A 23,857-nucleotide genomic window follows, 5' to 3' on the forward strand; every position below is an offset into this window, starting at 1 on the left:
TAAGTTCTAAGTACTGAAACTACTTACTGAGCGCACAAATTATAACTATATGATTTTAGTTGTTACTTAAATATTTGTTTTGCGTGAAAAATGATGCATAAAAATAAATCTAAAAATATTCAAATATTTATATCCATTTTCATTTTGTTACAGTTATCTGCATCTGTAACTAAACTGTATTTTAACAAAAATGTTGTCAGTCCATGTTTTTCATTTTTGTAATTAATTGAATCAACATTTTATCGAAATCTCAATCAGCATTCAACACCTTAACAAGGTAACCTGTTAAAATATCCAATTAAAGCCAGTTGGATCACAATAAAGCAAACAAAAGAACACCTTTCAAATCAAAACGAGCACGTGAACGAATTTAGCCGAACACGTAATTAAAACATTTTCGTTGAGTGTCCTTAGCAAATAATCATACCAGATGGGGTTGACAGGGGCGCGGGGCACACAATTAGGAACGAGTGCCCTCCACACCGCACGTTAATTTCCCAGTACAAGGAAATCACTCTTTAAATTTAAACCCATTTGCCTTTGAGCTTAGTAATTATCCTTAACGGATTTTTCTTGTGAGGTTTAAGGGTGTTGAAGCCTCACATCAGATTTTTGTTAATGGAAATTAATTAGGTGAGGATTTTACCGTATTGTTGGATTGATGAGGATGCTTTTAGGGTTTTCTGTGTGAAACGCTCTCGGTTTTTGAAAAGGTTTATTTAATTGAGGTGGAAGAGGGTGAGGTTTACAACTCAAAAACACAAATTACTGTTTATTAAATTATGAAACTCAATCTGACAGTGGTCATGATGGCTTTACTAAAAGAAAAGGGTGTTCTCGACTTCTAGAGTAGGTAAAAAGACTTTCTTATTATATTGAATAAAATATTCAGATAAAGGTATTTTGGACATTATGCCCAAAATACCTTTATCTGAGCCGAATAGTCTCCTTCCAGGCGCGACAGAATAAAGAGGTCCATAGACGCACCGACAATGCCTGGAAGAGCTATTGGTCAATGAAACACCTGATGAAGGGAGACCTACCTCTGGCACTGAAACGTAGGCTCATGGATATGTGCGTACTTCCAGTTCACACCTACGATGCTCACTTGCTCAGACCTGGTCTTTGACGTCTATGGAGGTGTAAAATTTAGGAATCGAGTCCGAAACACCACGCTGCGCTCTTGGACTCAAATAATAGACGTAGCTCAGAAAGCGGCAAAGTTGAAATGGGACTGGGCTGGTCATGTCAGATAACCACTGATTGGAAGCACCACGTGACTAACCTAGGAGCCAGTAGACCCTCGCGTCCTCGCTGAAGCAGTAATGCCGCTGCAGACATATTTCACGTGGATTTCGGTTGCAAAATAACGTTAAAAAGGCGGAGAAATTGATATTTGGTGGGGTAATATTTCATCACTTGGTTTAGAAATTGGCAGTATATTTTCGAGCTTTACGCATTCTATTGAGATAGCTGCCATTCAAGTCAAGAGCATTCCGTAAACGACATTCTCGTGTAATACCCCTGTAATCATCAACCGAATGTCACTTTAGGGCGAATTTTTCCAAGTTCGTAAATACTTGTTACCAATTTATTATTTTTTCTACTCGTTGACTGCAATGGTTGATTTAGGACTTCCTATACCGCACTATAATTGCGTACTTTTCATATAATTATGGTCTCCCAACTCAACTATAATAATCATTTCGATACGCTGTAGAGCTACAAAAAAATTGGCTAATCACGTGCCGCCGCGCTCCTATAGAAAAGACCAAACGGGCGACAATTAGTCTGTCTTTATTACTACATTTTTGTCTACTGAGACATTTACCGTGTTTCATTATTTATTTAGGTTTTACAGTAAAAAAAGTATTATTTTAGATGACACGTAGAAAAAATATTGTATACAATAGTGTTATAATCACACTTTTCAATTTCGTGCCTTACTTAGGCAACTCAGGAAGATTCGTTGCCTAAACTCGGTACTCTAATGAAAAGCTCTCTATTATATAACGATTGTATAAAATACTATAGTTGTCTCATGTGTGTTTTGTTATTTCCTCATTGTTAAATCCTCAGAACTAAAAATTTTACAAAATGGCTTAACATTTTATAAAAGAAACTTCCATCGTTATGAAACAGAAATAGCGAACAAAAGTTTTGAACAACCCGATCCATCAGAGGCATTTCGGACGTGAGCGAATAACAACAATAATACGGTTCCATGCAATTCCTAAAATGCAGTAACTTTAAAAAGTCGATTTTGAGGTAAACGCTAACAGTTCAAAAGTGATTTATTTACGTCGATGCAATTATTATTTAGTATATTTTTTTCCTACAGACAAACTAAGTATTCGGAACACACAATATGGATAAGCTCAGAATCACATACTTTAGTGTTTTTCCTTTTGTGTATGGATTTTAATGCAAAAAACTAGTATTTGGACGTCGAAAGACATAACGTAAGACAATGAAACAAATTATGCATTACAAACAGCAAAACAAATAAAAGTGTGTAAAAATGCTAAGCTTAAAGATACAACACGGAAAGCCAGCAAAATACAATCAAATAAATAAAAATTAAAAACATCTAAATACCAAAAATGACAATTGCCAGTTACTGTGTTTTAGCAGCAGCGGGTTGCGGTACCTAACTGTCGGTTAGTTGATGCATCGGCCGTGTTGGGAGCAAATTTAAAAAATATATATATATTCACGAAAATACCAAAAATTTTAAAATTGCCAGTTACTGTGTTTTAAGCCTAGGGTATGCACGGCAGTACGTCCCTTTTGAATCGCGAGTTGCGGTAACGGTCGCTTAATTGTTGCATCAACCGTGTCCGGAGCGAATGCACCAAATAAAAAAAAAAACATGAAAATACCAAAAATGTGAAAATTGGCAGTAACTGTGTTTTAACCTTTATGGTATGCACTGCATTACGTCCCTATTGAATCCCGAGTTGCGGTAACGGTAGCTTAGTTGATGCATCGGCCGTGTTGGAAGCGAATGCACCAAATTAAAAAAAAAAAAAACATGAAAATACCAACAATGTGAAAATTGCCAGTTACCGTGTTTAGCCTTTAGGGTCTGCACTGCACTACGTCCCTATTGAATCCCGAGTTGCGGTAACGGTCGGTTAGTGTTGATGCATCGAACGAGTTGGGAGCTAATGCACCAAGGTTTTCCACACTTTGTTGAGAACTCATTCGAAACAAGAAACGTTACCAAGGAACTAACTTATCGTAAACTACTAGTACCAAAAGTCTGTAACTATTATTGGAAACGTACTAGGAAATACTTGGTTATGTTACCTATCAAGTAAGTTATGTTACCTATGCTGATGTGTTTTGACACATCACGATTTTAATGCAATCACTTATGGACAGAGTTGAGCGGAATACTTGTCTCAAACATGAAATATAATTAGAACGTAAAATTATTACGACATTTTCTACGAACGTTCTATGGTAGGCCGTAACCGGTTTATTCGATGGTACTTATAATGTTAATATTAGCTTGAAATATAATTACTTGTGTTCAATAACAGACCCCACTCCCCACTCGTGTGTAGGTAAGTTAAGGTTCAATATAGCATGATGTGATATATAGATGAAGAGAAAGCTAAAAGTATTACCTCTTCTTCTTCCTCGCGTTGTCCCGGCATTTTGCCACGGCTCATGGGAGCCTGGGGTCCGCTTGACAACTAATCCCAAGATTTGGCGTAGGCACTAATTTTTACGAAAGCGACTGCCATCTGCCCAAAAAAAGCAGCTAAAAAAATAAAAAAATAAATATTTAAGCTAAAAGTATTACCTAATATGTATAATACTAGTATGTTGGAGGGTAGATTCAGTTTTCTGCGAACAAAACAATAACCGGCCAAGAGCATGTCGGGCCACGCTCAGTGTAGGGTTCCGTAGTTACTCTTCCGTCACAATAAGCTAAACTGGAACTTAAAGTATAGTAAATTGTTAACCAAGGGATGAAACGGTACCTTTCACGCGAGTTAAACAAATAGGCAAATTGGCATAATCAGTACCTAATTAAAGTAAGTATTTTTACTATGAAGGGGAAACTTTATGCGATAACTCAAAAACAGCTAAACTGATCATGTCCGCTATAGTTTTCATTCAATATCTTTCTTAAGCTCTACTTCCACGATTTTTTTTTATATTTTTTGGACCTATGGTTCAAAAGTTAGAGGGGGGGGACACATTTTTTTTTCTTCCGGAGCGATGATATCCGAATATATTCAATTTATCAAAAAATATTTCTTGAAAACCCCTATTAGTTTTGAAAGACCTTTCCAACGATACCCCACAGTCTAGGGTTGAAGCGAAAAAAAAAACTTTACATGTAGGGGAGGTACCCTAAAAAAAATTATTTTTTTAGATTTTATTGTACGACTTTGTCGGCCTTATTGATTTATATATCCATGCCAAATTTCAGCTTTCTAGCACTAACGACCACGGAGCAAAGCCTCGGACAGACAGACAGACAGACGGACATGGCGAAACTATAAGGGTTCCGTTTTATGTCATTTGGCTACGGAACCCTAAAAAACAGATGGCTGATAAGTGTCTATGAGTATTACTGTATTGTTCTTTTGATTAAATAAATTTAAAAAAAAATATCGATCCCGTTACATTTGTATCTCTAAGTAAAAAGTGTGCACGGGGATAATTTCGACCCGTTTATTCGTTGGTTTGAAAATTGACACAGTGGTGGCTCTGAGCCAGGAGACCAATTCAAACTTACATAGTTACTATTCTATTCTAACAATACGAGCGAAATGCACGCGTGACTGATAATATTATTTAGAAAGGAATTTTGATGTCATACGGCCCGATTCGAAGAATGATTAAGACACGTTTAAGATCGTGGAAAGATCTTTAAAAGATCGAGAACTAAACGACATGTCAAAATTGACGTTTATTTCGATTCCGCTGTGATCCCAATAAGATCTATCTTATGGAAGGTGGAGGTAAGGAATACAATTTCCATAGGCAGAACTCTTGCAAAAGTGTCCAGGTGTCAGCTATAAATAATGATTTGATTTTTTTTTGTCAAATATTCAAGGTTTCGTAACGTTACCTATTTAAGGGTTTTTGACGGACACTTTTTTCTCCACCTTTCATAATCTATCTGCGATATTTCTAACGTCAAAGTGACATTGGTTGCCCAAATCGAGCTGCTTCTGTCAATTAGACGACGTAGTACAAACGATATCTTAATGAGAACTTATCTAAACCAGAATTTATCATTATCGTATCTTATTCTACGGATGGTATACCAATAGGCGGGAAAAATATTTCCAATCTGCGTTATGCTGACGACACCACACTCCTAGCAACAAACGAACATCTTATAGCAGCACTATTGCGTCGCGTTGAAACAGTCAGTCTCGAATTCGGTTTGAAGATCAACCGACTGAAACCCAAGATGATGGTCGTGAACCGTAACAACGTGAATAAACAAAAAGCGATTGGAAACTGTGAAGTTGTGTCATCATATATATACTTGGGGTCATTGGTTTCAGACAGCAGAGGCTCCGAAGATGAAATCAAGCGACGCATAGCCATTACAAGGTCTGCAATGGAGAAGCTCTCTAAGATCTGGAGAGACCGCAACATCACAAAGGCAACGAAGTCTCGTCTAGTAAGATCTCTCGTTTTCCCAGTGTTGCTATACGGTGCTGAAACGTGGACAGTAAGAGAGAGTCAACGGAAACGCATTGATGCTTTAGAAATGTGGTGCTGGAGAAGGATGCTGCGGATATCGTGGACTCAGCGTCGCACTAATATATCAATTCTCCAGGAGCTCAACGTTACACAAAGACTTTCGGCAATCGTTCACTCTCGCATCCTTAGCTACTACGGTCACGTTACGCGCAGGGAAGACGACGCGATGGAGAGGCTGGTTATTCAGGGCAGAGTGGATGGCACAAAACCCAGATTGCGGCCCTCAATGCGATGGACCGACCAAGTGAAAGCTCTCACCGGGTCACCTCTGAATCTGTGCGCGCAGCAGGCAATAAATAGAGAAGCATGGCGGGAAACAGCGAAAAAAGCCGTACAACGACCGCAATGACCACGGCTACTCTGACAAGAGTATACGACTAAGAAGAAGATCTTATTCTTCGAATCGGGCCGATAGTTTGAATTAGCCTCCTAGACTTTCCCCTGTTTCAGTATTACGTGTCTAATATGTAACAAGTTTCCTCACATTGTAAATGTAAAATATTAAATGCAAATGTTGGAATAAAACTGAAATTAGAGACAGGACGAGCCGACCGCAGCTCGCGGGTGTCGGCGAAACGTGGCGTGGCGGTCGCGCTGTTTGCACGGATTAACATAGACATTTATACGTCCGTGTTGTATATTATATGGGCTATATTTATAGATATGAGGATATACACTTAAAACAGTCCCGTTTAAAACTAGCATCATTTGATCGTATTTGAATCATATCATTTAGCTGTCATTTGCGCGTTCAGTTCGCTCTGACTTGTCCGTACACGAGACGCTCGCGTGAATGATTTCAATATGATTCAAATATCGGTTTGATGTCAGATGCACGTTCGAATCGTTTTATGATTATGAATGAAATTGACAGTGACAGCATCTTACTCAAGGCTGTAGCAGTAATGTCGCAACAGTAATGCAGCTGTAGTTGGCATCCGAACGTCATATTTAAAAATAAGTAAGTAAAGTAAATATTCTTTATTGCACCACAAAGAAAACAAATTTAAAATGTAAAGAAAGGTATCAACAGGCGGTCTTATCGCTGCAAAAAAAAAAAGTGTTGCAATATAACATTGCATGACTACAGATTATGTATATATTTAATGTAATGTTGACTACTAACTACACAGCGGACGTACGAGTATTGCGCGAGTTAATCCTACCACAAACAACACGAATGCAACGTTGCGTCAACAAACGCATACTGCGCGGCGAATTACCAGGCAATAGGGGATTGGGGAAACACACATTCTAACATATTCAAAATAAAACAGTCACATACACTAACTAACTTTTACTAAGTAGAAAAAAAATTAGCCAAGCCTGTGCTAAAAATTAGACTCCGGTGCTAAGCGCTCCGTAACCGTGCATTACATTTGATGCTTATACGCACGCCGCGGTGTGCAAGTGCAACATTTTCACTTCGGAGCGCCATGCGGATCCGCATCAAGTAGGTACCCTTTAGGATAACATTCATAACTATTCGGTATTAGCCTATTCGGCCACTTTGCTGAATATGCGATATTCAGCCGAATGATACATAACATTTAGCCGAATACCGAATACCTATCACACCTACTAATAATGGAAACATGCACAATTAAAGTTTATTGCAAACCTTTATATTTAATATTTAAAATCATGGCTAGTTGTTATAAACTAAGATTTTTTGAGCATTTTGTTGTTTGTAAATGATTATATTTTTATCATAGCCTTTAGAGAAAATATATTTGCTCTACTCTAAGTACATTACAGTAGGTACTAATGAGAAATAAAACTAAAATCTAAGCAAACATTATCCTCTGTTGGCAGGCAGTTTTTATAATGAATGTGACTCTAAATGAATAGTCGGCGGCCGAATATCCGGAACTTCGTTGTACGAGAGTGTGGCCGAATATTCGGTAATCGACATTCGGCCAAAACCTCTATTCGTGGCATCTCTATATACTTTCGTTAGTTACTTGCCCGATTTTTATCTTTTATATTTTATTTAACCTACATTTCTCTTTCAGAATACCGAGACACAAACAAAAACATTTATAAAATTATTCTTACCAAATTTAAGAAAAACAAGCCATTATACAAAGGTGTATTAGATTTAAATATTCTGTAATTCCGACTCCGGTCACCTAGCCAATAGGCGTAGGTGTGTTAATGATCAGATTTCTGAGCTAACTGCTGTTTTAATGTTTCGTGTCCTATGTGTAGGTAGATACCTTACGTGCTACATGTAGGTAAATACCTTATGTGTCCTATTTGTAGGTAGATACCTTATGCGTCCTATGTGTAGGTAGATACCTTATGTGTCCTATGTGTAGGTAGATACCTTACGTACTACATGTAGGTAGATACCTTATGTGTCCTATATGCAGGTAGATATCTTATGTGTCCTATGTGTAGAACCGAAAGAGAATAACCATAAAACAACGTAGTGATATTTAGGACCCCGGAGTGACGACTCGTTTGGCCTAGTGGTTAATGACCCTGCCTATGAAGCCGATGATCCCGGTTTCAAATCCTGGTAAGGGCATGCATTTGTGTGATGAGCTCGAATTTTTGTTTCTGAGTCATGGGTGTATTCTATGTATTTAAGTAAGCATTTATACATTATAATAATTACCGAATGTAAAATGTAACTACCCATTCGCTACTTTGGACTAGGTATATTATCCACGTGAAAGACGGCCTTTCTTTTTGAGAACGTTTTTGGCCCACCTACCTAAAAGTTTCCTCTAGAATGATTACGACTAAAATTTCTTGTTACAGTGACAGTCTACGAAGGCGACACGCTCAGTCTCCAGCGCATCAGCCGCACGGAGATGGGCGCCTACCTCTGCATCGCGACCAATGCGGTCCCACCCTCTGTGTCCAAGCGGATCATCGTGGACGTTGAATGTAAGTATATAAACGCATCAGCCATCAGCCGCACGGAGACGGACGCCTAGGTGCCTACCTGTGCATCGCCACCAATGTGGTCCCACACGAAAAAAACAGTTATGTTAAATTTACAGATAATTTGTAAAATTTACAGAGATACGTGTTAAATTTACAGATTTCTCTGTAAATTTTACAAATTATCTGTAAATTTAACATAACTGTTTTTTCCGTGCACCCTCTGTGTCCAAACGAAATCATCGTAGACGTCGAATGTAAGTAAGCGCGTCAGTTGCACAGAGATGGGCATATACCTCTGGATCGCGACCAATGAGGTCCCACCCTCTGTGTCCAAGCGGAACATCGTGGACGTCGAATTTTTTGACGACCGGTTTGGCCTAGTGGGTAGTGACCCTGCCTACGAAGCTGATGGTCCCGGGTTCAAATCCTGGTAAGGGCATTTATTCGTGTGATGAGCATGGATATTTGTTCCTGAGTCATGGGTGTTTTCTATGTATTTAAGTATTTATAAATATTTATATATTATATATATCGTTGTCTAAGTACCCTCAACACAAGCCTTATTGAGCTTACCGTGGGACTTAGTCAATTTGTGTAATAATGTCGTATAAAAAAAAAAAAAAAAAAAAAAAAAAAAAAAAAAAAAAAAAAAAAAAAAAAAAAAAAAATTATATGAGCGTATCAGCCGCACGGAGACGGGCGCCTAGTGCCTACCTGTGCATCGCCACCAATGTGGTCCCACCCTCTGTGTCCAAACGAAATCATCGTAGACGTCGAATGTTAGTAATTATTTGTATGCTCTGCCAGCTTATCTTCTACTGAGGTGTACAATAAGTAGTAATCCATCTGTATACTCGTGTCTACCAACAGGTAAAAAAGTGGATATTGCTGACTTTGCAGCTGTATGACTCATTCACTTTCATAAGTTTTACGTTCGGCCTGGAATTGAACCTAGTCAAATCAAAACCTAGAAGCTTATTATGAATGTAATAACAGATGAATTTGATCTGAATTTGTAATATATATATTATCTGTCAGTGACAATAGAGACATTTCGTGGGTAAGCGGCATACGACGACGGTTATCCTTTGAAAATCTCTGTGAATATGTATAGAATTTAGTAATCCTATAAGAATAAATTAAATTACTTTCTATAAATTAATTCTATAAAATATTTTAATTTATATTATTTCGTGTAGACACACTACTATTAAACTTTAAGCTGAAATAAATGTTATATACGAATGAAAAAATTACCAAGGCCTCCAGTGACTAGAGCTCAAGTTTATTTAGAATTTAGTAAATTGTGTTAAGTTGTATTTTTTTATTTAATAGATGATAAATATAAAATATTTTGAAGGTGATAATTTCCGCTGAGAATTTTACTTGTTACATACTTTTTAGACCGCGATGTTTCAGAAGTCGGGTTTTATTTGTTGAACTAAATATTGTTTTTCTCAAAGTGTAAAAAGTAAATTTTGTTTACACAATAAAGGATACTAATTACATTACACAAATTCAATTACAACTAAAGCTTACAACATAAAAATAAAAACCTACAACCTTATAAAAACAAATCGCTCCCTGCCTTTTCCGGTGTCCATGATGCACGCAGCATTTTCACGCTGGATTACGGACAGTCTTTGGACAAGGAAACACTTCGGAGCGGGCGCCCTTCTCAAAATTGATGAATGAAAAACGGTCTTAAATATATACGCTATCTTTTCTAATAAAGATTTTTCTTTCGTTCCACTTTGGATTGTACATTAAATATTCAGTGAATTTTCTCCTTAAACCCATTTTCATTGTACTTTTGTGCCTGTGACAACGGTCAGGCAAATCCAATTTTTCGAACGCTCTTCACGTTTCGAACTTATAAATAGCAGTAAAGTGACGTTTTTCGTACACACCAATATAAACTGTGTGCCTAAATAATAAGTAGCGCCACCTTCAAAATTTACATTATTTCTCCCTGCTGCTAATTACTTTATAAGCCGGCTTTCATAACACATAAAAATCTATGAAATTAGTAATTATTATCCCTAAAGTTACCCTAGTTTAGAATACCTTAGTAATTCAATTACCCTTGTCACATTAAGACGCTATAAGCACTGCCGATTGTGCCCGCCGGGCTCTTGGCTACGTGTCAAACGTTTTCATGCTAATTTGATGCAGGCTTGGAACAGTGAATACAAGTCTATCTAATTGAATAGGAATATGGTTCCAATTCCATATTCATCGACGAGTAGGAATATTCAATTGGCACTTAGCGCCGAAAACTCTATTTTCTGTGTATGATACACTGATAATAAAATTAATATTGATAGGTACTTACATTGACAACTACCTATATGTTCTTCTTCTTTGTCTTGTCCCATTATCTGGGGTCGGCCCTCCTCGTTCGAAGGCGCCAGGTTTTTCTGTCCTGGGTTGTCTGGGTGTTGATCTGCGCCCGCTCCATGTCCCTGGTAACAGTTGTCCACCACGTGGTAAGCGGCCTCCCTTTGCCGTTCTTTTTCTCTGGAATGGCCAAGGCCTTTCTGACCGCATACTCTTCGTCGCGTCTCATTATATGCCCGAACCATCTCAAACGACTTTCAGCCATCTTTTCTGCAATGGGAGCAACCTTGAAAGAGCCTCGTACATATTCATTTCGAACTCTGTCCAGTCTCGTCACTCCCGCTGCCCACCTCAACATTTTCATCTCATTGGTGTGCATCTTTTGTTCACGTTTCTTGTTGGTCGCCCAGCACTCGGAGCCATACATTAATGCCGGTCGTACTGCGGTTTTGTAGATGACAACTACCTATATAAGTATTTTATTTTTAAATATTTTCACTCATCTCCCTAAGTACTCTCGATTAAATATTGAAAAAGAAAGCTTCCAGTTGAAATGTTGAAAATCCTTATGCTCAACTAAAAATCTCCGCGCCGTCCTCTTGAATTATTCTGCTCCTAATTGTACAATGACAAAAACCTTTACTATAACAACTTTGATTAAAAAAGGTATTCTTTAAAGAGCATTTTGAATTTCTAATTAAAACGCAGCTGGCTAAATACGAGCAAGACGCGATAATTGAAAGATAATATTTTTTCACGGCGGAGTGGTTCCGAGATTGCGACGCTTCAGGAAAAACAACGTTCTTTTGTGCTCGTTCAATGAAGTGATAGCTATCAAGATATTGTGACGGCAACGTGACAGCTTGATGGAGGGCGCTAGGGTTAAAAATGGTGAATATCTGCCATCGAAACGTCAATACGACGCTTTATTATTGGGCCTCGTCTAATCTCAAACGATACGTCAATCTCACCCCTTTATAAACGCAAAACGAAAAGTCTGAGCTGCAAAGTAGGTGCAAGTAGCTACTTCTTATTTGGTATAAATTTAAGAGAGAATCACATTTAATTCGCATAAAAGTTCCTCGTCAGCATAAAATAAAATACATATTTTAATTTAAAGCATATAAAAATCCAAGTGAATACCCGGCTATAAACTTCGAGGTAATACGATGAAAACCGGTATAAAACTGAGACAAGACGCAGTAAAAAGCGAAATTATAAGTCGAGATAATGAAGTCATCTACACAAGGACAATAAAGAAAGAACTTTATAAATATTTTAAAACGGCACGGAATATTAAAGCACATCACGACGGAGTAATATTCCTGGGAATTGCCCCATAACGGCGGGCGTAAATTACGTCGAGAGTGCGCGTGTGCGTTATACGCGAGGATCGGACGATTCGAGCTGATCGGTTCCGTACGTGTGAAACTGATTCATTATTATTCAGAGCCTATACATTTTTCTACATTTCTTAAACTGTGTTTATTTGCCGTAGAAAATTGGCAATAATGGCAATATTCATAAATGTGTGTTTTAGGTTGAATAGGTTTAGGGTTCCTTTGCATTGAAAATACTTTTTACATTTTATGAATTTATGCTTTGTTTTGTACATTTAACACACCTATACATTTTTTTTATATTTACTAGTGTACTTATACTTTAGTTATTTACAATTATACATATTTTAGTTTGTATTCGTTATGAACTTATGAAGTAGTGTGTTAGGTTAGGTTAGGAAGTGTCGAGCTATAAGTTATAATATAATGACAGTTCCAAATCCAGTAAAGTTTATAGGACATTTTAGTCTGTAATATGACCTAAAATACACTATTTAATACCTTTCGGATTCCTTGTGAAACACCGTGTATACACAAACACCAAATTCTGAGTCAATTAGTTAAAGCTTAGATTAAAATCCCATAGTATAGCTAGATGAATACCCTAGTAAAGAACATTGAAAAGGGAGGCTCTGCCCTTTTGTGTGACCTAATATTGTGGGAGTAACTTCGAGGTAGATAATTAATACTCCTTCACTAGAGGAAAATGTTTAGTTGAATTTTAATAGCTATTTATAGATTATTGTAGCGAAAAAATATGTAAATTAGTAATTAGCAATTATCGAGCGCTAAAACATTTGCTAATATACTGAGATGATCTACATAGTGGTCTCGATCGTGAATTATCAAGTAACTAGTACTTACCTACTTTCTTCTCTTCCATTTTATTTATATATTTATACAAGGAATTCCAACAGCTATAAAATATACTTTTAACTTTTTAGATAGTAGTACAGAGCCAATTACAGGAACTCGCAAATAGAGAGATTTTGTTATCATGCCTGCAGTAGTAATATAGATCCTACTAAAAAGATAGGTATTTAGTTCAGATTATATCGCTACTTCGTTTTACTATAACTTAATATATTTTTCTACTCGTGAACTGTAATGGTTGAATTGACATTTCGTATACCAAACTATAATTGCGTACTTTTCATGTATGGGCTCCCACTCAACTATAAGTATTGATATATATATATATGTATATATATCAATACTTTTTAGGTTTGAAGAAGCCTTTCAATCGTTTTCCATAGAGAAATTAACTAAACACCGTGAACAGAGTCCGCACGCGAAATAAATAAGTGGATTTATCCACGTGAGAAAATAACCGTCACTTTTTAACACCAAGGGATTGAAAGTGACGGACACGACAGTATCTGTTTGTCTTATAATTTTTTAGCATAAATAATGTTTTGAAACATGATAATTTTCCCATACGTGATGTGAAAAGCAGTATGTGTCATATGGTAGCAAAATTATGTCCACTTTGGACGTCTACACTACGCACAGGACTCTATTGTAGAATCCCTCCCTACGCTCAGGAGTCTATTGGAGAATCCTTCGCTTCGTTCATGATTCAATATACGCCCTCGCCATAAATATGTCACTTTGTTCCCTTGTGCTACAATCTACTATTTTTCCCGCTCCTTTTTTCAATTCTCTTATCAACTTGAGCAAACCGGTGGTTCTCACACGCCGGCCCCCACGCTCGAAGCGCGATCCATCATGCTTCAGACTTTATAAATTGCCTCTCCAAGTTTTCAATGTTTTCGCCGTCTTGCTGCGGTACGTTCGATGGATTGGTTTGGATCGTGATACTGCAGTTTACTTGGTTTTAACGTGATGTTTACATTTGTAACTAGGCAGTTATGTACATATATTGTTGTACCGCTTAGATGAGTTTTAAATTCACTTAAAATGTCAAGGTCTTTGTCCGAAGTTTGCCCTTTGAAGCATTAAGTCCGCCCTTTGTACACTTGTGTTTTTCTTTTGTGCGATAAAAGTTAAATCTATACATATAATAAAGCTGAAGGGGGTCGAAAGTCTGTACATGGAAGATATTCGTAAAAAAGTAGGCTGGGGATACTAAGAATCGTTAGCAGAACACGTTCCAACAGTTTTTAGAATTTTTGTCTGTTTGTCTGTTTCTCTGTTTGTCTGTTTATTTGACCTCGCATCACGTGAAAACGGCTGAACGGATTTTGATGCAAACTTTATTAATCTGTCGAGAAAATGCCCGGCCAAGTTATAGGCTATAAAAATTCAACCCCTAGAAGGGGGGGTAGCCACTACACTCGATTGAGTTAAGTTTGCACCTGAATCTTATGACGCTACTTAGGAAGGAGGTGCAAACTTTTACAACAAATATGCGCTACGAGTATCGAGTACCCTGCTAAACTAACAGATATGGTGCTGAAATTAAGCCACCGAAGAAGGATTTTGCCAAATTAACTCTAAAGAGGGGGGTACGGATATCAATTCAATTTCAATTGTGTTGATGTAATAATACAACGAAATTAAACGACAGTAAATTAATTGCCATACATTGCACAGTGCTATCTTTTGGGAAACTGAGTAAAAATTTAGTAATCAAGTAAACTAATAATTTTTAAGAAAAAAAAACCGACTTCAATGAGGTAGACCGGTGAAAGAACGATTATTGTTGATTTTTGCTTTCATACAATTAAATTAAAAAGACAGCGTCCTACGCCTAATTATGTAGAAAAGGAGGTAACATGTTTTTTTTTGTCACTACACCCACCTTGACACATTTCAGATTTGTCCTATGGTTGACTGGTAAGATACCCGCAATAGGGTATTCGACTGTATTTAAGATAAATTATTTCACACCATGCATGAAACAAAGCACCAGATAATTATTAAAAAAACTAAATAGGATAGAAATATAAAAATGTGTCTTGAAAACTTACTAAACTACTTGACAAACATGCACAGAGAACAAATTGCCAAATGTGAACTATGCATCGTTGAAGAGTTCCATTCTGTTCATCATGAACAGTTCCACTTCATCAAATGCCACTTCTACAAATGTAAATACTTGATTTGTTGATGAAAATACAAAAATCACTATATGTATGCCTTTCACATTTGAAGAGTTCCCTCGATTCCTCATGGACCCCATCGTCAGAACTCGAACTTGACAAAAAATTGTCTTGAAAATCTAATTAACTTAACAAACACAGCGAAGAGGACAAATCGCCAAACGTGTACTGTGTATCGTTGAAGAGTTCCATTCTGATCATCATCAGCAGTTCCACTTCATCAAATGTCACTTTTTTAATGTAAATGCTAGATTTGTTAAAGAAAATACAAAAATCATTATATGTATGACTTTCATATTTGAAGAGTTCCCTCGATTCTCCTCCTTTTAAAATCTTGAAGTCGGTTAAAAATGAGTTTACTTACATAGTTAAGTAGTGGCAAAATCAACACACATCAACACGCGTATAACTGCATAATTATTTTAAAAAATATTTTCTCCGTCATGAATTATACCTAATCGTAATTTTATCATATCCATATTCATACGTATCGCCTCTTTTAAGCACTTAATAACGGCTACAAAGGTGGGTACTATGAAAAAAAAATCTCTGATGTTTGCGGTGTAAATGTCAAACTATTTGGGACTCGCATTTTATACGCGTTAAAATGCCATAAGAACTAAAAACTGAAAATGCCTTCCCGAAAAAAAGCGAACCTTTCACGAAAGTCTCGCAACGCATTGAGGTTACGAAACTATAGCGACGATCGTGATTTAAGGCGTAGCCATAACTACCAGAGACGTTATGCAGGATCGTTCCATCCATTGAAAACCTCAATCGTAGCGTGTACGGAGACCTGAGCCATTCTTGGGTTTGTGAGAGATCCATACTCACGCCCATAGAGGAACGGTCCATGCTCACGCAGAAAAATGAGCAGGCGGAAATCGAAGGTGAACATGCAGTATATAATTCCATTAACACTGTCTTGGATGAAGGCAATGTCACAACATAACTAAGGAACTCTACCGGGTGGTAGAGTTCCTTAGCTCATTGAGTGCTTCAGGACTCCTAGCACACACATTAACCCTGAAAGTTGGAGTTCCAATCATGCTTCTTCGGAATTTGTCGCCTCTGAAGTTATGCAACGGAACCCAGCTAAAAGTAGTGCAGCTGCAGCGAAACCTCATTGAGGTGCAGATCCTGACGGGGTGCGGCGCCGCAGAAGTCGTGTTCATCCCGCGCATCCCCCTCATCCTGAGCAATTTCCCGTTCCACTTCAAGCGCCTACAGTTCTCCGTGAGCGTCTGCTTCGCCATGAACATCAACAAGTCGCAGAGGCAGACGCTGCGCGCCGCTGGCGTGGACCTGCGCACGGGCTGCTTCTCGCACGGGCAGCTCTACGTGGCGTGCTCGCGCGTTACCAGCTGCACGTAATAGCTATTCGTGCTGATGCCTACCGGGGAGACTCGCAATGTGGTGTACAAATAAATATTGTAAAATGTCAAAGTTATGTAAATATACTATTACATACCTAATTATTAGTATGTAACTAGATATAATTATATGTATACATTTAGTTGTGCATACATAAACATAACTGTAAACAAAATGTAAATACTCGGCCTCAAGTTTTTGATATCTACGAGTATTCTCCTTTCCTCTAATCCTACTTCTAACTAATAGGTATTTTTTTTTTTTGTAATAAAATGGATAGTTTTACTACTTTTTTTGTTGGAATACCAGTACTTAGTATGTTGAGAGTCAATTATAAAAAGTTGTACGAGTATAAATACAATCAATAATAAATGTAACTAGGTATTTATCATCTACACCTAAATTCGATAGTGTTCAGAAGTATGGATTTCTATGGGTATATTTCTTACCTTTTCATGCTTAGACTGATTGGTCTGGAGCACCGATTTGGATGATATTTTCCATGGACATGATTTGGATAGGTACAGTCAAGGACGTAAAAAAAAATACAAAAGTGGAACTGTATTGTCCGATATACATCTACTACTCTATGTCGTATAAATCACGTCAAATATTTTAATAAGGACGAATTTGAAAAAAATAACAATTGATTTTGGAGTGTAGTTTTATTAAGTGGTACCTAATTGTAAAATATTTTATCTAGACTACAGTCCTCTAGCGTATCCATCTGTCAACTTTACTTCAAGTTCCACCTCCAGGGGAGAGGCAGAGAAATTAGCGGTGAATGAGCCGGTTACTGACACAGACCGAATACCACGCGGGCGGAGCCGCGGGCACAGCTAGTAAATAAATAAAATCTGTAACATAAACACCACTTCCAATACGGAAAGTTTACCCAATTGTTCGTTAGATGGCGCTTGCGTCGAGATAGAACGCGCAAGCTTTTGTCTTTCATAGAATTCTTAAGTTCTTTGGTTGATTTTTGTTGCCGTAAAACTAGCGACTAATATCATGATGCTGCCTCCTTTACCCGTGTTAAGATCAACTAAGAGTGAAAAAGATGGCAATATATCCTGAATCGCCACTTAAGTTTGCGGTAAGTATAATTTCAGTGGGGTGTATAAACAGCAGCACTCCTAACTGTTCATAGGTGGACCTTATGCCTTTTTTAATAAGGTCCACCGATGGACAATTAGCAGTGTGGGCGATGCTTTTATTGGGTGCGTTACATTATCAATTCAGCAATGTTTTAAAATTCTCCCAGAGTAGACCAAGCCAGCACACAATAATTTGACAACCACTTCATAATATGTATATGCCAATGTTACATACAGTTTTGAACGTTTATGTTTCTGCTCTACAACTTTTTAAAGAGTTATCTAAAAGGCTGGTCGACTTCACAGGTGACTGAGGAGCTGGCAGCTTTCTCGCGTAACTTATTAGCATCACAATATAGCGGGGAAAGGCTGCCAGCATCCTCGGCACCGTGCCAAAGGGGCCAAAGTTTTTAGGCGCATTTTAATTTTATTTAGTATTAGTTTATAATTCAAGTCAGTTAGTTTGTTTGTATTATGAATAAAGCATTAGTATTTAGTGAATTTATGAACCGCTTTTGGCTTTATCTATATAAATGAAGAACTTGAAGAAGAAGAGCATTTGATGTTTTATTTTGAGCTCAAAATGTTGTGACATTTTCATCAAACACATAACAAAAGTTGTTCCCATCTCATGTTCTCCAAAACAAGCTGCTTTTGAGAACTTTGTAATAATAATACACAATAAGCAGACATTAATAACGTCTTTGAGAGCGTTTCCTTGTTGTTTATGCTTTGGATGATACGGGATCATCCGCACAGGATACTCTAAATCACATTTTAAATAACTTACCTTACTCACGACTTTATGTATAAGATTTTATGATACTCATAATAAATTATAACAAAGATACAAAATAATTTATTTCACAAAAACAGGTTTTAAAATATTACACTATAATTTTAAATGCGTAATCAGTACCCCTAGTGAAAACTTATTCGGAAGCGAGACGTGACGTACGCGTTTGAGTTAAGTCTCATTTTGTATGAGATTTTGAGTTTCCAAAACGTCCCGCTTGGCGCGCTGTTTCTAAATCCCATACAAAATGAAACATAACGCAAACGCGTACGTTATGTCACGCTATCAAATTAATTTACACTAGGGGTTCAGATCGATGATCAGAGAAAACAAAGTTTCTTTTACTTTTTTTATATACTACGTCGGTGGAAAACAGGAATACGGCCCGCCTGATGGTAAGCAGTCTCCGTAGCCTAGAGATGCATGCAACTGCAGAGTTATTAGTATTACATGCGCGTTACCGACCCTAATACTCCGCAAGTCCGCACCCTCGTTGAGCTCTGGCAACCTTACTCACCGGCAGGAACGCAACACCATGAGTAGGGTCTAGTTTAGTAGGGGGAAAGTTGTTTTATTGTTGTCATATTTTTTATTTGGATAACACGAAAATAACGGTTTTGTTTGAGAGTTGATGGAATCTAAAATATTAGGCTATTAATGAAAGCAATCCCCACAAAATGGGCCCCCACAAAAAGCGACATCTAGGAAGACTCAAGGAAAAATCGTTTATTGTTATTTGTTTTCGCCCGCAGTTTCACCCATGATCTGGGTGCCGAACCAGCTGGTAGGCGCGCCCGCGGGCACGGACGTGACCGTGGACTGCCACACGGAGGCGCACCCGCGCGCCATCTCTTACTGGGTCTACGACAACGTCATGGTGTTGCCTACGAAGAAGTACGCCATCAATACTGAGGAGAACTCTTACAGGTATGTACAAGGCTTACACGTATCCAAATTTCAGGTATCAACGAATTCGTTTTCGTAGTGATGCGTATAATGCTTAAGATCTTGTGACTGACTGGGGCGGGGGTGCCAAAGGTACTGTTGTCTAAAAAAATGCCATCACTATTGAGAAGAACCCTTACCGGTAGTTTATATAATTATGGATTAGGATGCTAGGATAATGTTGATGAATAAGATCATTGACATGTAAAGTTACTGTACGCAAGTGTACATGACTTTATTAATTACTTTTCGCGGCATTACGTGCACTTCAGCTCGTTTGTGGTGCGCTTCCCGCGGCCGCTGCTGGAAACCATCCTGAGCGCGGACTTCTTGCCGAAAGGTGTGATATTTCCGTGGTTTCGTGGGAATCTGTCGAATCCCGCACCGGAACAGGTGGCGCAACCGAAAACTGCGTCGTCAAAATGATTTTTAGATTTTAAGATTTTTATTATTGTATGTATGTTAGTTTGTAAGGTATGTATGTATGGACCTTGGTTGTCTGAAAATAAATGATATTTAATTTAATTTATTTTAATTTATAAGAACGGCATGGTTGATTGCAAGGAAAGTAAGTATAAATCGTGCCATTCACGACGTCACGTGCCTTGACCCGTAATGTCACGTTATTATAGGTTAGATTTGCAAATCTGCGCGTCATCGTGGATGACACGGACTATACTATACCTATATTAAGTATAGGTATAGAAAACTTTTGTAGATTGAAGATCTTGGCTCGAAAATTGTCATAGTTAATGAACATGCCAAATACAGACAAATAAATTTCATGAAATAATCACCTACACTTTTAAACTTTTTGCAAAAGTTTGAAATAATTGTGTGGTTTATTTTCTCTTTAAACTTTGCTATAATTGGTTCTCTTTCTAAACTCATTTATAATTAAAACAAGTTAATAATAAATAATTATTAATGTACTTAGAATTTTAATTAAGTAGGTTACTACTATATACCTATTTATTTTCTACGTAAACATTTTAATGCCAAAATTCATTAGTTAAGTTTATCAAAAGTCGAATCTAAGTCACCGTTTGATCTCAATAGCAGCAAAGTTCGAGAATACACAAGTCTGTTGGGCTAAGATGGTCGGCTCTTTATCATTGGGCAACATGGCTGTCACGTTCTAACAAGTATGTAAGTGCGAAAGTGACGGACAATGTGACAGGTATATTTTTTAATAAGCCTATCTGGAATAGTTTCAAAATAGTTCTATTTAGATGATGGAACTATTTGATGTCTGTGTAAATCGTAGGTCTTTGTCAAGTAGTAAAGACACAGTAATAAAACAATTCGTCGGTGGAATGCAGTGCTTGCAATAAAGTTTAAATAAACAAAGACACCGAAATTTGAAAGCAAAACACTTTTACATTCAAGTTCAAGTTTGAAGTTTCTGTATCTGGCCAAGTAACAAAAAAACGTTACATCTAGCATGTCAAAATACAGGTCATTTCTAAAACTAATCATGCAATGTCTTAAGACGTAGATAAAATTATAATAACATGGCAAATTATCAAGTACGTTCATATCATATGGTATAAAAGTGTCTACGCTTAGAATTACTTTATATAAAAAAATCATGATTTTTCATTTTATCTGTAAATTAATTGATTGAGACCTCGGAAGAACCGTTAAAGTTTACTTTTCAAAGACTTATTATTATAAAGGCAATAGATTGTAAAGGGTAACTTTTAGGGAGATACCTTGCTTATCTAAATGTTTTGACTAGCTTTGTCGAAAGAACGCATAGGTTATCCTATTAAAGTCCTCTTTCTGGTCTGTTTAATTTTTTTCCCGTCGTGGCTTTTCCAGTTGCAAATAACATATTTATGAAGCAAAACTCAACTCACCAAATAAATCTTTTAAACTTAGCTGACATGACAGTCAAACACCAGAGTGTTTATAGAATAAGATGTTAATCAACTTACTTTTTCATAGTCAAAGTAAGGCTTTTGGTTGACAATTTAAAGTGCAACCGTTTTACAGTACCGGATGCCTTGTCCAAAATAAATTCTATGTTTACAATCCACCTAATGGTGACACCATTTGCTACGGAAATTTCAAAACTCACTTGAAAAGTAGTACTTTAAAACCCACGCCAAATTCTCACCACTATCCGCCTCGGCACACTTTAAATTTATTAAGCCTTCAATATCAATTTGAGCCGGCTACCGCAGATTTTGTGGGCAGATATACGAGGGCAATTAACTAAACGGTTTAAATTGATTCTTAATACGTTTAAAGAGTGAATTGACTCGTTGAGGTTGGTGGGATTTAAATTTGTAATACATTTAAAAATACATGTAGATTTCATACCGTTATTATGATTCAGGTTCACTGGGAATAAAATGTGTCATTTTGTTTAAAAGAGTTATTACAATGTAGAAGAGGTGTGTAGTACGAGAAAAAACGTGCCCCAAGATTGACATAGAAAATAGATGATTCTAAATGGTACCATTTGTTTTGTGGTAACTGAATTGTCAAATGTCAAGTTTTGTCAGTATAATATGTACGACAGCAACATCTACTTCAGCTGTCAAATTCGATACACGAATTTTTCCAAGAAATAACTTTTCTACTTGGAAAATTCTTTGCTTTGTATGGTCACATTCATCAAAAAAGATCCAACCTAATTTTTAAAATATTTTATATTTTTCTTAAATTATATTAAACTTGCAAATTGTATTATTGTTATTCGTAAAAATAGCCTAGCTATAAATTGTTTGTTTTTGTTTACCAGTATGCAATAGTTTGTGCCAATAGAAAATAGATATTCATATCATAATTAGAATAAGTAAACTGAACTGGACTGTGTATCTCGGTGAGGACTGTCGTGGAGAAAAATGCATGTTTTATGTGTAAGGTTAGTTTTAATAGAACCTTATGTACATTTAACTCTGTTTGTTCTCCTAATAAATAAAATAAAATAAAACTAGCGAACTTGTATGCAAAATGTGAACCACACTTATAAAAAAATGAAAGTTTGTAAGTGGTAAGCTTCAGTGCGGCGGGCCTTCTTTGGCGCTGGTGCCGTATTGCAATGGCCACTAAAGTTACTTCAATATGTTCGAAATACATGGATAAATACTAAAACGAGTCCTGAACGAGTTCTCGACTGTCCCAAGTACACACAGTAGGCAGCTAAGCAGACTAATCCTTCCAGTCGGTGGCACTTAGTGCTTCCGACAATTGCATTCTAAGCTACTTACCATTACGTTTGCCGATTATATTCAAACTCTCAGTAATTATTTGAGATTTTTTAGATACGTTTTTGTAGAAATCGCAATAGCTTGTGTGTGCAAAAAAATGTGACATGTAAAAAATCTACGAGTGACAAATGAACACGGACCGTGACAGACGGTTTGAGTTTGTCATGTTATTGTTATAAAATAATTTAAATTTTCAACAATAAGCTACATCATAAGTATTTTTTCGTTGAAAGATTATTTTATTGAGCCAAATACAAGTTACATAATAATATATGTAATCAGTTACTTCATAGTTTCGAGTAGGCACTAAACCCTAGATAAGATCTCGACGGTTACATGTATACAGTAGGTGGCTAAGCGGCCTAATCGTTCGACTCAGTTTGGTCGGTGGCACTTAATGCTTCCGAAATTTGCATTCTAAGATACTTACCATTACGTTCGCCTATTACACTCGCCTTAGCATTGGCCGTGTCATCATTCACAATAGCAGATTTATAATGCGACATGTAAAAAAAACGAAGTAATAAGAGAACACGGGCCGTGACATACAGTTTGAGTTTGTCATGTTGTTTTTACAAAATAATTTAAATTTCCAACATTAAGGTACAGGATATTCTTTGGTTGAAAGATTAAGATAATGAGCCAAATACAAGTTACATATTATTATATATAATTCGCTAGGTACTTCATAAAGTTTGAGTAGGCACTAAAACGTAGACAAGATCTCGACGGTCCCAAGTACACAGTAGGTGGCTAAGCGGCCTAATCCTTCGACTCAGTTCAGTCGATGGCGATTAGTGCTTCCGACAATTGCATTCTCAGCTACTTCCTAATTCTAGATTACATTCGTATCAGCATTGGCTGTATCATAATTAAGTTCTGATAATATATGCACTAAAAATGGTATCATGAACTAATGAAAAACAGTCGAGTGCGAGTGAAACGAGTTTATGTTAAAAGTCAGGAAATTAGAAGGAACCAAAAGGTTATCTGCAGAATGTCTGCATAAGATATATATTTGGCTGCGCAAATTTCCCCA

General features: G+C 37.0%; 1 protein-coding gene across 3 annotated transcripts in view; it reads left to right on the forward strand.

The window, feature by feature from the left end:
- LOC133520195 (lachesin-like) overlaps window positions 1-23,857 on the forward strand; it is a 170,124-nt gene that overhangs the window by 121,670 nt on the left and 24,597 nt on the right. For all 3 annotated transcript variants that reach the window (XM_061854566.1, XM_061854568.1, XM_061854565.1), the window contains exons 6-7: window positions 8,512-8,640; window positions 19,405-19,579. In XM_061854566.1, the coding sequence (XP_061710550.1) occupies window positions 8,512-8,640; window positions 19,405-19,579 (304 nt within the window). The remainder of the gene's footprint in view (window positions 1-8,511; window positions 8,641-19,404; window positions 19,580-23,857) is intronic.

Source organism: Cydia pomonella, chromosome 7 (genome assembly GCF_033807575.1).
Source record: "Cydia pomonella isolate Wapato2018A chromosome 7, ilCydPomo1, whole genome shotgun sequence".
Classification (NCBI taxonomy): domain Eukaryota; kingdom Metazoa; phylum Arthropoda; class Insecta; order Lepidoptera; family Tortricidae; genus Cydia; species Cydia pomonella.